This window comes from Pecten maximus, chromosome 19 (genome assembly GCF_902652985.1).
Source record: "Pecten maximus chromosome 19, xPecMax1.1, whole genome shotgun sequence".
NCBI classification, from domain to species: domain Eukaryota; kingdom Metazoa; phylum Mollusca; class Bivalvia; order Pectinida; family Pectinidae; genus Pecten; species Pecten maximus.
In genome coordinates, this window is record NC_047033.1 from 31,727,839 (window position 1) to 31,740,925 (window position 13,087).

General features: G+C 34.8%; 1 protein-coding gene across 1 annotated transcript; it reads right to left on the bottom strand.

Annotated features, from left to right (window-relative positions):
• Positions 1-6,320: 6,320 nt before the first annotated feature.
• Positions 6,321-7,699, bottom strand: LOC117317536. Its single transcript, XM_033872350.1, has 2 exons — positions 7,154-7,699; positions 6,321-7,067 (listed from the first exon to the last, which is right to left on the bottom strand). Exons 1-2 carry the CDS (start codon positions 7,697-7,699, stop codon positions 6,321-6,323), a joined length of 1,293 nt encoding a protein of 430 aa, XP_033728241.1.
• Between the last annotated feature and the right edge of the window lie 5,388 nt (positions 7,700-13,087).

The following is a 13,087-nucleotide window of genomic DNA, read 5'->3' on the forward strand; positions in this document are numbered from 1 at the left end:
ATGGCGTTAATACTGAATAAAAACAACACAACATGACGTTAATACTGAATAAAAACAACACAACATGACATTAATACTGAATAAAAATAACACAATATGATGTTAATACTGAAAAAAAATAACACAATATGGCATTATTTGTCGTTTGCTTGAATCCTTGCTTCTTTTTCGTGTGGCGGATTCAATGTTTGTTTGTCGTGTGGTGGATTCAATATTTTTTTTGTCGTTTGATGGGTTCAATATTTGTTTGTTTTGTGATAAATTCATTGTTTGTCGTTTGATGGATTCAATATTTGTTTGTTGTGTGATGGATTAAATATTTGTTTGTTGTGTGATGGATTCAACATTTGTTTGTCGTGTGATGGATTCAATATTTTTTTTGTCGTTTGATGGGGTCAATATTTGTTTGTCGTGTGATATATTGACTGTTTGTTTGTTATATGATGGATTCACGATTTGTTTGTCGTGTGATGGATTCTGTGTCAAAATCCTGACCTAAGATGGTATTTAGGAGTAGATCTTGGTAGCGTGAGGTCGTACCCAGCACCCAAGTCACAGATTATGTCTTTCGCTGATATGTTTATAATACGCTGGTCCAAACTATTTCTTCTCTGAAGACGACAAAGAAAAATAAGACTCAAGCCAATAGTACAAGTTCAACAATATATTATACAACTGAGAAAGTCATAATATGGGTCTAAATATGCTACGCAGATTTATATATTTTGCAAACATTTTTTTTCAAACCTCAATAAAACTTGAACAAATGACATCAATGCGCAAGTAATTTGGCCGCCAAGATAACGCCGGAAATGCATAATACAGGAATACATTTCATTACAGATACAGATGATGACAATGATAATCTAATAAAGTCTAATATGTGAGAAATATTACCTGTTGTTATACCTGACTAATCAAGGGGAGACAACCAACTCTCTAAAATTACTAATCTTTTGCTAACTGACTAATATATACTTGTATTAACCTAACCTTAAATAGTTCTAAGTACAAAGGGAATAAAGATCACTCAAAGAGGCTAAGAACCGCACTTTTGAAACATTTGATTTTGTTTGTTTGTTTGTCTATGTTTAACGTCATATTAACAGCCAGAGTCATTTAAGGACGTGCCAGATTTTGGTGGTGGAGGAAAGCCGGAGTACTCGGAGAAACTAATACTCCAAAACCGCATCGTCAACAAAACTGGGTCATCTAGACCCGATCAGGGGTGCGCTCGAGACGCCTGTCCAGAACATGTTCAGAATGTTCCTTAAATCGAATGCGCCGGAACAGGAAGTTAACGATTAAATATGGCGTCGGTTGCCACTGTTGTAGCTGCATTAGAGTGCATGGATGAGAAAAACCGCAAAACCGATGAAGACATACCCTTCTTTGTTGGACTGTTTTCACTTTAACAGTGAGTTCATTTTCTGTGAACTTGCAATACCTCGGGGTGTGCATCGCATTGCAAAATCGAGCCTATTTTAAGCGATTTGCTCCATCCACCATTCCTGATTCAACTATGAAACGTAGATTATGGCAACAAATTGATTACGTTAATCGTCCATGATCTGGCATAACTCATAGATTTTGACTGTTCCTATAGAGTATTAGGCCTGATTAGAATTTGAGAAATTAATTATAAGTTTTAGAACAAAATGATTAAATGCAATATAACAACGGTAACTTTCTTTCAGAACGCCAAGGCCACTGCCCGTTCCCCCTAGTTATTCATATCACAACCGATATGTAATCACTTGTTTTATATGTATCCTTTATCCCCCACCAAGTTCCGCAAAAATCCCTCCATTACTTCTTAAGGCAATCATGCTAACGAACAAACACGATTTCTTTAGTGGAGATATTAAATTATTATTATCTTTATGTTTCAGAAATGGCGATACCAGAACCAGGGTAGTAGGGTATATTGAAACGGTTGTGCCTCATTATGATGAAGAAACATTTCTGAGAATGTTCCGAGTTGGTCCTGAAACTTTCCGAGTACTTTTGGATTATTTAGAAACATGTTCTCAAGTTCAGCCTGCAGGTCCAGGTGGAAGAGAGCCAGTAGCTCTCGAACAACAACTACTACTGACTCTTTGGTATGTTGGAGGCCAGGACATAGTCACAAAAATTGCAAATCGTTTCAATATTTCGGAATCATCTGTGATTTTATGCAGAAATAGGATAATAAACTCTGTCCTGATGATGAGGCATACCTTCATCACGTGGCCAACGAGACAAGAGCTGGTAGAAGAGGCAGATCAATTTAGTCACAGGAATGGGTTTCCGGGAATTGTCGGAGCTCTCGATAGAACTCATATATCCATAAAAGCACCAAAAACAAAATCCCCAGTCTTATGTTAACAGAAAAGGATTCCATTCTGTTCAGTTGCAGTGTGTATGCAGATACGACATGAGATTTTCTCACGCTTTCACAGGATATCCTGGCAGCTGCCATGATTCCCGAGTACTGAAAACTCTGACTTGTGGTCCGAGGGGTTATCCATGTGTAATATGGTTTATCATATAATTGCCGATGGTGCATACCTCCTCAGAAAATGGTTACTAACACCATTCAGGGATAATGGACATCTTACACCAGGGCAAAGAAGATATAATCACTATCATTCAAGCAACCGCATGGTCATTGAAAGAGCGTTCGCTCTTCTCAATGGTAGGTTTTGCAGACTACAAAATATAGACACAAAACTAGAAACAGTAGTTAATATCATAATGGTTTGTTGTGTGCTTCACAATATCTGTATTTTGCATTGTGATGACATCGACGACGTTCTTGCACATGCCGATAATGATGGAAATCAAGCAGTCCCTCAAGTGCTTGTAATTCATGAACAAAATGCTGAAGGCATTTTGAAGAGAAACTTGATTATGAGAAATCTTGTGTGCGGAACCATATCAGTATACATAACTGTAATCTTTAGAACTATGAACTTTATGGAATAAATAAATAAACAACCATGTCTCTTTCAGAGTTTTATTAAAATAACACTCAATAAAAGCTCTTTCAGAGTGATAAGAAAATAATTAAAAATGTATCTTCCTGAGTTTTGATAAAATAATAACAAACAAAAAATAGTCATGTTTCTGTCACTGCTACTGACCCTCTGAACTATGTTATAACCTTTAATGTTTTGAACCTGGCCATAGCACTACCTTATGTTTAAACATGTGCATAAAGCATAAATGTTGATCAATATTTATCCAGCTTTTTTAAAGAAATACAGTGAATAGAGAGCATGTATATAATCTTTTAAAATCAAGATGCTCGCTCTTCTTTATATACTGTGTAAAGACTGTTAAACATACATGTACACATATAGTCCAAGATGTGAACCGCAGTGGGGGCACATATAACAAGAGGCCCAGAGGGCCTGTATCGCTCACCTGGATCATACACACAGGTCCTAGTGATACAGCGGAAGAAATTGTCATAAAAAGATATTTACATATCTGACCCCTGTGACCTTGAAAGTATGTCAAGGTAATTTGTTTTAAGATACTTCAAAACACTATGTTGGAAGTATCTACGAGACCAGCATCATCACTCTGGGCCTCTTTGTTAATCAGAAGAAGTTGTTTTTAATATTTCACCCCTGTGACCTTTGACCCCTGTGGTAATGTACTTAAGTCAAGGTAATTTATTTTGGGGAACTTTATAGCACTGTCCCAGGTACCTACTGGCCAAACATCACTACCATGAGCCTTTTAGTTATTGGGTAGAAGTCGTATAAAGTAAAATGTTGATGCCGGACGGATGACGGACACCACACAATGGCATAGCTTACTTGGCCCAAAGGGCCAGTGGCTGATAATCTGTAAATTTAGACTACAAACAGGTAAACAAGTGTAGAAACCACATCTATATCCATAAAGTTCTTTGGTATCTCCAATGAACAACAAAAATAACAGTTACTCATAATTCTAAAAAGAAACAACATGCCCAGAGGGCCTTTATCGCTCACATGGATTGAAAATTGACAAAAACTCATGTGTAAATTAAATAACGGACGACGGATAGACAATTGGGTGAGCGAGTCCGAACGGACTCCACGTCAAGGCATAAACTCACTTTCGGTCCTTTGGACCAGGTATGCTAAAATGGTACCTTTAATTTGCACAAGTAAATAAAGATAAACTTGATGTAACACAGACAATCATTCACCGATCCACAAATAACTGTGGATGTAACACTGTGAATCAGTCACCGAGTCATCTAACTGCGAAACATTTTTATCCTCTGTCTAATTTCTGCTCGGCACACAGGACAGATTTCTAATACCATGGCACATTCCATGCATGTAACAATGTGTCCACAATCGCAGAAAACACAGTCCGCTACTTTATCATTCTGAAAAGGCAGAAAATAATAACAAGTTTAACATAAATACATGTATATTTAAAAAAAAACTACTTTTAGTGGTATTAAGAGAATTTACATGTAGAGCATTCATTTCTTTGTCGAGTCTAATACCCCCAGTAAATGACCAGGGTCATTTTGAAGGTGACCTTCAATAGAATGTGGTTCGAGTCTCACTGGGGACAGACAGGTTATTAGTAGTCGGATGCTGTTTAGTGTCAATAGCAACATACACTCACAGTTTAATACTGGTATATGACCACAACAGACTGAGTGACCCGAAAACATACATCAGCCACACCTACTAAATTATAAATCTCACCAACCATTTATTCTGAACACTATTCTGATTTGTAATTGCTTGCACCAGGCTTTGCATCACCGTCATCTTCTCGGTGTGCATTCTCACTGATCTCTCTGATTCCTCCTTCTTTTCTCTTGATCCTCCATGTACACTTCTAACAGGTCTACCATTTCGTTTGAGCTGGATCGTCTTTGCTTAGAAGGTTTAGATGCCTCATCAGCAGCACTACAGTTTTCCTCACTATCATCAGTCTCAGTCGGTTGTTTGGATGATATTTTATATGTTGGAACAATACTCGGGTCATTTCCAAGTAACTCGTCTAACCCAGTCTGATATTCATATGTTTTCGTATCATTCCCCGTCTTCTGATTGTGGTCTTTAACTTTCTTATAACCTTGAAGAAGGGTCTTCCACCGTCCACTGACTTGGTCGCCCGATACATCGTACCCTTTTTTATTCAGGTCTTTTGCAATTATGTTCCACATCGCTTTCTTTCTCATTACTCCTTTCTTAACTTTATCATCATACAATTTGTATAATCAATCAACATGAGTGTTGGCGCTCTGGCCTAGACTATACTTTCAGTTTCTATATTAGAAGTACCTTGTTCTACACTGAGACTGACAGTGCTGGGTGTAGAACTGGAAGCCTTTTCCTGGCCATTGCATGTATGTTTATTGTACGTTTTATCATCCAGAAAATGTGCTGAGCAGTGTTCGCATGTAAAAAGGGTTCTGTCTTCTTCAACATTGCACAGCTGCTGCCTCTTGTTTGCATCAGTTGAAACTACAATACATGACGGTAAAGCATAAATTAAAAAAAAATTAAAAAAAAAAAAAAAAAAAAAATTGATTAGGTTATTGTGCAATTGATACAATAGACTTAAATTAATGTCAGATATTAAAAAAAAAAAAAACATAAAATATTAGGATAGCCTTTAAAAGCTATATATCATTCTTGACAAAACGTGGCCACCAATATTATGTCTCCTTTAAATTTTATGGTCATTCAGAATTTGACATCAGTCTTTCCACTCCATGATGATCCATACTGGATTAAAAAATTTAACTTGATTCTATGTTAATTTTGACAAACAGTACTGTACACGCTTAAATTTCTCCTTGAAAGTGTTATATTACTGATGAGTATCGATAAAAATATATTCGTGCTACTGCAGTAGTCCACAAATTTAAAGTCTAAGAACTTTCTAAAGTTTATTCAATATTTGCTTCAACTTTGGATAATCCTTCGTATTTGTTTCTCTATAAACTCTGAAATATTTGATCACACCTGCCTTGGCATGTGTGCTGTAATGCAGCCTCTTCGGTGACAAAGAATACAACAATTCGTGCATTTGTATAAATTTGTTCCATCTCTTAAGCTTGTGGTCGCCATTTTTTCTACTTGTGACGTAACTGTGCCGTGTGCACCACCGATTTTGCTGGCGCAAGCAGAACATGTCCGGAACAGTGTTCCCGTGCATTCGATTCATGTTCTGCTTGTGCAGGACGTCCTTGACAGCGTCTCGAGCGCACCCCAGATGATCTCGTCGGAGCCCAACAAAATACAGGCCAACATGCCAATTCTGTTACAATTAAATATTTGTTTGCGTGTGATTGGTTAATTGTTTATTTGTCATGTGATGGATTCAATGTTTGTTTGTCGTTTGACGGATTCACTCTTTGTTTGTCGTTTGATGAATTCAATATTTGTTTGTCGTTTGATGGATTCACTCTTTGTTTGTCGTTTGATGAATTCACTCTTTGTTTGTCGTTTGATGGATTCACTCTTTGTTTGTCGTTTGATGAATTCACTCTTTGTTTGTCGTTTGATGGATTCACTCTTTATTTGTCGTTTGATGAATTCAATATTTGTTTGTCGTTTGATGGATTCACTCTTTGTTTGTCGTTTGATGAATTCACTCTTTGTTTGTCGTTTGATGGATTCACTCTTTGTTTGTCGTTTGATGAATTCACTCTTTGTTTGTCGTTTGATGGATTCACTCTTTATTTGTCGTTTGATGAATTCAATATTTGTTTGTCGTTTGATGGATTCACTCTTTGTTTGTCGTTTGATGAATTCACTCTTTGTTTGTCGTTTGATGGATTCACTCTTTATTTGTCGTTTGATGAATTCAATATTTGTTTGTCGTTTGATGGATTCACTCTTTGTTTGTCGTTTGATGAATTCACTCTTTGTTTGTCGTTTGATGGATTCACTCTTTGTTTGTCGTTTGATGAATTCACTCTTTGTTTGTCGTTTGATGGATTCACTCTTTATTTGTCGTTTGATGAATTCAATATTTGTTTGTCGTTTGATGGATTCACTCTTTGTTTGTCGTATGATGAATTCAATATCTGTTTGTCGTTTGATGGATTCACTCTTTGTTTGTCGTTTGATGAATTCAATATTGTTTGTCGTTTGATGGATTCACTCTTTGTTTGTCGTATGATGGATTCAATATTTGCTTGTCGTTTGATGGATTCACTCTTTGTTTGTCGTTTGATGAATTCACTCTTTGTTTGTCGTTTGATGGATTCACTCTTTATTTGTCGTTTGATGAATTCAATATTTGTTTGTCGTTTGATGGATTCACTCTTTGTTTGTCGTTTGATGAATTCACTCTTTGTTTGTCGTTTGATGGATTCACTCTTTGTTTGTCGTTTGATGAATTCACTCTTTGTTTGTCGTTTGATGGATTCACTCTTTATTTGTCGTTTGATGAATTCAATATTTGTTTGTCGTTTGATGGATTCACTCTTTGTTTGTCGTATGATGAATTCAATATCTGTTTGTCGTTTGATGGATTCACTCTTTGTTTGTCGTTTGATGAATTCAATATTTGTTTGTCGTTTGATGGATTCACTCTTTGTTTGTCGTATGATGGATTCAATATTTGCTTGTCGTTTGATGGATTCACTTTTTGTTTGTCGTTTGATGAATTCAATATTTGTTTGTCGTTTGATGGATTCACTCTTTGTTTGTCGTTTGATGAATTCAAATTTGTTTGTCATTTGATGAATTCACTCTTTGTTTGTCGTTTGATGAATTCAATGTTTGTTTGTGTTGTGATGACAACTGTTTGTATTCGTGTGATGAATTCACACTTATTGTTGTCTTGTGATGGATTCTACTAACAGAGCATGTATACTTGACTATCATCACATCTATTCCACACATATTAGATTGTCAACTCATCTTCCAATTGTATTAACTATGTATTCTTTGGTTGATTTGCGGATATGAAATTTAATTTTAACGTGACAAATGCTTGTTATTACGCAAATGTTACACAGATATTCATTCAGATTGAATTTTAACAAAGTAAATGGTACCAATCTGACGAAATTACGGCCATTTTTCTCCGCTCAAGTCGTTCACCATATTGTACAAGAATGAGAAGTTGGTAATATTGTTCAATTATATACCTATACATCATCGTCAATAGCAACACGCATAATGTCTTGATAGAATACAGTAGGTAAATCAAGTGTTATCTACATCACAGCGATACCAGATACTAGACAAGCGAATCTAGTTAAACTACACTAAAAACGGATCCGCACTGCATCTGTATCCCTATTTAGGTCATATCAATTGGGTGGATGTTGATATAATATCAATTAAAAATTGCTGTACCGTTGTCGTAGTACGAAAATATTTATAAAGGATGAGCATTTATTTGGCATCTCCAGTTTCACACATAAAATGTCATGCAGACTTAAAAAAATGGACTTGTTGAGAAATATATTTGTAATGTAACTCGGTAAAATATGTTCCTAATCACTCGTATCAATACATGATTCAGTTCCAGTCTTTAGGACGGATATATATATATCAATCCTATTGTATGGATTAATCATGTGATAAGTACTTCTATTGATCAATATGTGTGCAGTATTATTTGATATTTAATAAAAATCCTTTAGAATATTCATTATTCTGGCTTTAAAAGTCAGAGAAGGAAAAAAGAGTGAACCGAGAGGGAAGGACAGACGAAACAGCTGCGTTATGTAGTATTACATATGTTATCTGGCATTTACTGTCTCTCCTACTAGTATTATACCATATCGTATAAAACCTCGGTATTTATTGTCTCTCCTACTAGTATTATACCATATCATATAAAACCTCGGTATTTATTGTCTCTCCTACTAGTATTATACCATATCGTATAAAACCTCGGTATTTATTGTCTCTCCTACTAGTATTATACCATATCATATAAAACCTCGGTATTTATTGTCTCTCCTACTAGTATTATACCATATCGTATAAAACCTCGGTATTTATTGTCTCCCCTACTAGTATTATACCATATCGTATAAAACCTCGGTATATATTGTCTCTCCTACTAGTATTATACCATATCATATAAAACCTCGGTATTCATTGTCTCTCCTACTAGTATTATACAATATCGTATAAAACCTCGGTATTTATTGTCTCTCCTAGTAGTATTATACCATATCGTATAAAACCTCGGTATTTATTGTCTCCCCCTTCTAGTATTATACCATATCGTATAAAACCTCGGTATTTATTGTCTCTCCTACTAGTATTATACCATATCGTATAAAACATCGGTATTTATTGTCTCTCCTACTAGTATTATACCATATCGTATGAAACCTCGGTATTTATTGTCTCCCCTACTAGTATTATACAATATCGTATAAAACCTCGGTATTTATTGTCTCCCCTACTAGTATTATACCATATTGTATAAAACCTCGGTATTTATTGTCTCTCCTACTAGTATTATACCATATCGTACAAAACCTCGGTATTTATTGTCTCTCCTACTAGTATTATAACATATCGTATAAAACCTCGGTATTTATTGTCTCACCTACTAGTATTATACCATATCGTATAAAACCTCGGTATTTATTGTCTCCCCTACTAGAATTATACCATATCGTATAAAACCCCGGTATTTATTGTCTCTCCTACTAGTATTATACCATATCGTATAAAACCTTGGTATTTATTGTCTCTCCTACTAGTATTATACCATATCGTATAAAACCTCGGTATTTATTGTCTCCCCTACTAGTATTATACCATATCGTATAAAACCTCGGTATTTATTGTCTCTCCTACTAGTATTATACCATATCGTATAAAACCTCGGTATTTATTGTCTCTCCTACTACATCATTAGTATTATACCATATCGTATCAAACCTCGGTATTTATTGTCTCTCGTACTAGTATTATACAATATCGTATAAAACCTCGGTATTTATTGTCTCCCCTACTAGTATTATACCATATTGTATAAAACCTCGGTATTTATTGTCTCTCCTACTAGTATTATACCATATCGTACAAAACCTCGGTATTTATTGTCTCTCCTACTAGTATTATAACATATCGTATAAAACCTCGGTATTTATTGTCTCACCTACTAGTATTATACCATATCGTATAAAACCTCGGTATTTATTGTCTCCCCTACTAGAATTATACCATATCGTATAAAACCCCGGTATTTATTGTCTCTCCTACTAGTATTATACCATATCGTATAAAACCTCGGTATTTATTGTCTCTCCTACTAGTATTATACCATATCGTATAAAACCTCGGTATTTATTGTCTCCCCTACTAGTATTATACCATATCGTATAAAACCTCGGTATTTATTGTCTCTCCTACTAGTATTATACCATATCGTATAAAACCTCGGTATTTATTGTCTCTCCTACTACATCATTAGTATTATACCATATCGTATCAAACCTCGGTATTTATTGTCTCTCGTACTAGTATTATACCATATCGTATAAAACCTCGGTATTTATTGTCTCCCCTACTAGTATTATACCATATCGTATAAAACCTCGGTATTTATTGTCTCCCCTACTAGTATTATACCATATCGTATAAAACCTCGGTATTTATAGTCTGACTTACTAGTATTATACCATATCGTATAAAACCTCGGTATTTATAGTCTGACCTACAAGTATTATACCATATCGTATAAAACCTCGGTATTTATTGTCTCTCCTACTAGTATTATACCATATCATATAAAACCTCGGTATTTATTGTCTTCGCTACTAGTATTATACCATATCGTATAAAACCTCGGTATTTATTGTCTCCCCTACTAGTACTATACCACATCGTATAGAACCTCGGTATTTATTGTCTCTCCTACTAGTATTATACCATATCGTATAAAACCTCGGTATTTATTGTCTCTCCTACTAGTATTATACCATATCGTATAAAACCTCGGTATTTATTGTCTCTCCTACTAGTATTATATCATATCGTATAAAACCTCGGTATTTATTGTCTCCCCTACTAGTATTATACCATATCATATAAAACCTCGGTATTTATTGTCTCTCCTACTAGTATTATACCATATCGTATAAAACCTCGGTATTTATTGTCTCTCCTACTAGTATTATACCATATCATATAAAACCTCGGTATTTATTGTCTTCGCTACTAGTATTATACCATATCGTATAAAACCTCGGTATTTATAGTCTGACCTACAAGTATTATACCATATCGTATAAATCTCGGTATTTATTGTCTCTCCTACTAGTATTATACCATATCGTATAAAACCTCGGTATTTATTGTCTCTCCTACTAGTATTATACCATATCATATAAAACCTCGGTATTTATTGTCTTCGCTACTAGTATTATACCATATCGTATAAAACCTCGGTATTTATAGTCTGACCTACAAGTATTATACCATATCGTATAAAACCTTGGTATTTATTGTCTCTCCTACTAGTATTATACCATATCGTACAAAACCTCGGTATTTATTGTCTCTCCTACTAGTATTATACCATATCGTATAAAACCTCGGTATTTATTGTCTCCCCTACTAGTATTATACCATATCGTATAAAACCTCGGTATTTATTGTCTCCCCTACTAGTATTATACCATATCGTATAAACCTCGGTATTTATTGTCTCTCCTACTAGTATTATACCATATCGTATAAAACCTCGGTATATATTGTCTCCCCTACTAGTATTATACCATATCGTATAAAACCTCGGTATTTATTGTCTCCCCTACTAGTATTATACCATATCGTATAAAACCTCGGTATTTATTGTCTCTCCTACTAGTATTATACCATATCGTATAAAACCTCGGTATGTATTGTCTCTCCTACTAGTATTATACCATATCGTATAAAACCTCGGTATTTATTGTCTCTCCTACTAGTATTATACCATATCGTATAAAACCTCGGTATTTATTGTCTCTCCTACTAGTATTATACCATATCGTATAAAACCTCGGTATTTATTGTCTCTCCTACTAGTATTATACCATATCGTATAAAACCTCGGTATTTATTGTCTCCCCTACTAGTATTATACCGTATCGTATATAAACCTCGGTATGTATTGTCTCTCCTACTAGTATTATACCATATCGTATAAACCTCGGTATTTATTGTCTCTATACTAGTATCATACCATACCATATAAAACCTCGGTATTTATTGTCTCTCCTACTAGTATTATACCATATCGTATAAAACCTCGGTATTTATTGTCTCTCCTACTAGTATTATACCATACCGTATAAAACCTCGGTATTTATTGTCTCCCCTACTAGAATTATACCATATCGTATAAAACCTCGGTATTTATTGTCTCCCCTACTAGTATTATACCATACCGTATAAAACCTCGGTATTTATTGTCTCCCCTACTAGAATTATACCATATCGTATAAAACCTCGGTATTTATTGTCTCCCCTACTAGTATTATACCATATTGTATAAAACCTCGGTATTTATTGTCTCTCCTACTAGTATTATACCATATCGTATAAAACCTCGGTATTTATTGTCTCTCCTACTAGTATTATACCATATCGTATAAAACCTCGGTATTTATTGTCTCTCCTACTAGTATTATACCATATCATATAAAACCTCGGTATTTATTGTCTCCCCTACTAGTATTATACCATATCGTATAAAACCTCGGTATTTATTGTCTCTCCTACTAGTATTATACCATATCGTATAAAACCTCGGTATTTATTGTCTCCCCTACTAGTATTATACAATATCGTATAAAACCTCGGTATTTATTGTCTCCCCTACTAGTATTATACCATATCGTATAAAACCTCGGTATTTATTGTCTCCCCTACTAGTATTATACCATATCGTATAAAACCTCGGTATTTATTGTCTCTCCTACTAGTATTATACCATATCGTATAAAACCTCGGTATTTATTGTCTCTCCTACTAGTATTATACCATATCGTATAAAACCTCGGTATTTATTGTCTCACCTACTAGTATTATACCATATCGTATAAAACCTCGGTATTTATTGTCTCCCCTACTAGTATTATATGATATCATATAAAACCTCGGTA

What these genes read in the sequence shown, in the direction of transcription:
- LOC117317536 (XM_033872350.1), bottom strand. Translation starts at nt 7,699, where the DNA reads ATGACAAACAAATTTGAATTCATCAAACGACAAACAAAGAGTGAATCC. An exon ending in GTGAATCCATCAAACGACAA is followed by an intron (nt 7,068 to 7,153) that starts GCAAATATTGAA and finishes CGACAAACAAAG; the next exon opens with AGTGAATCCATCAAACGACA.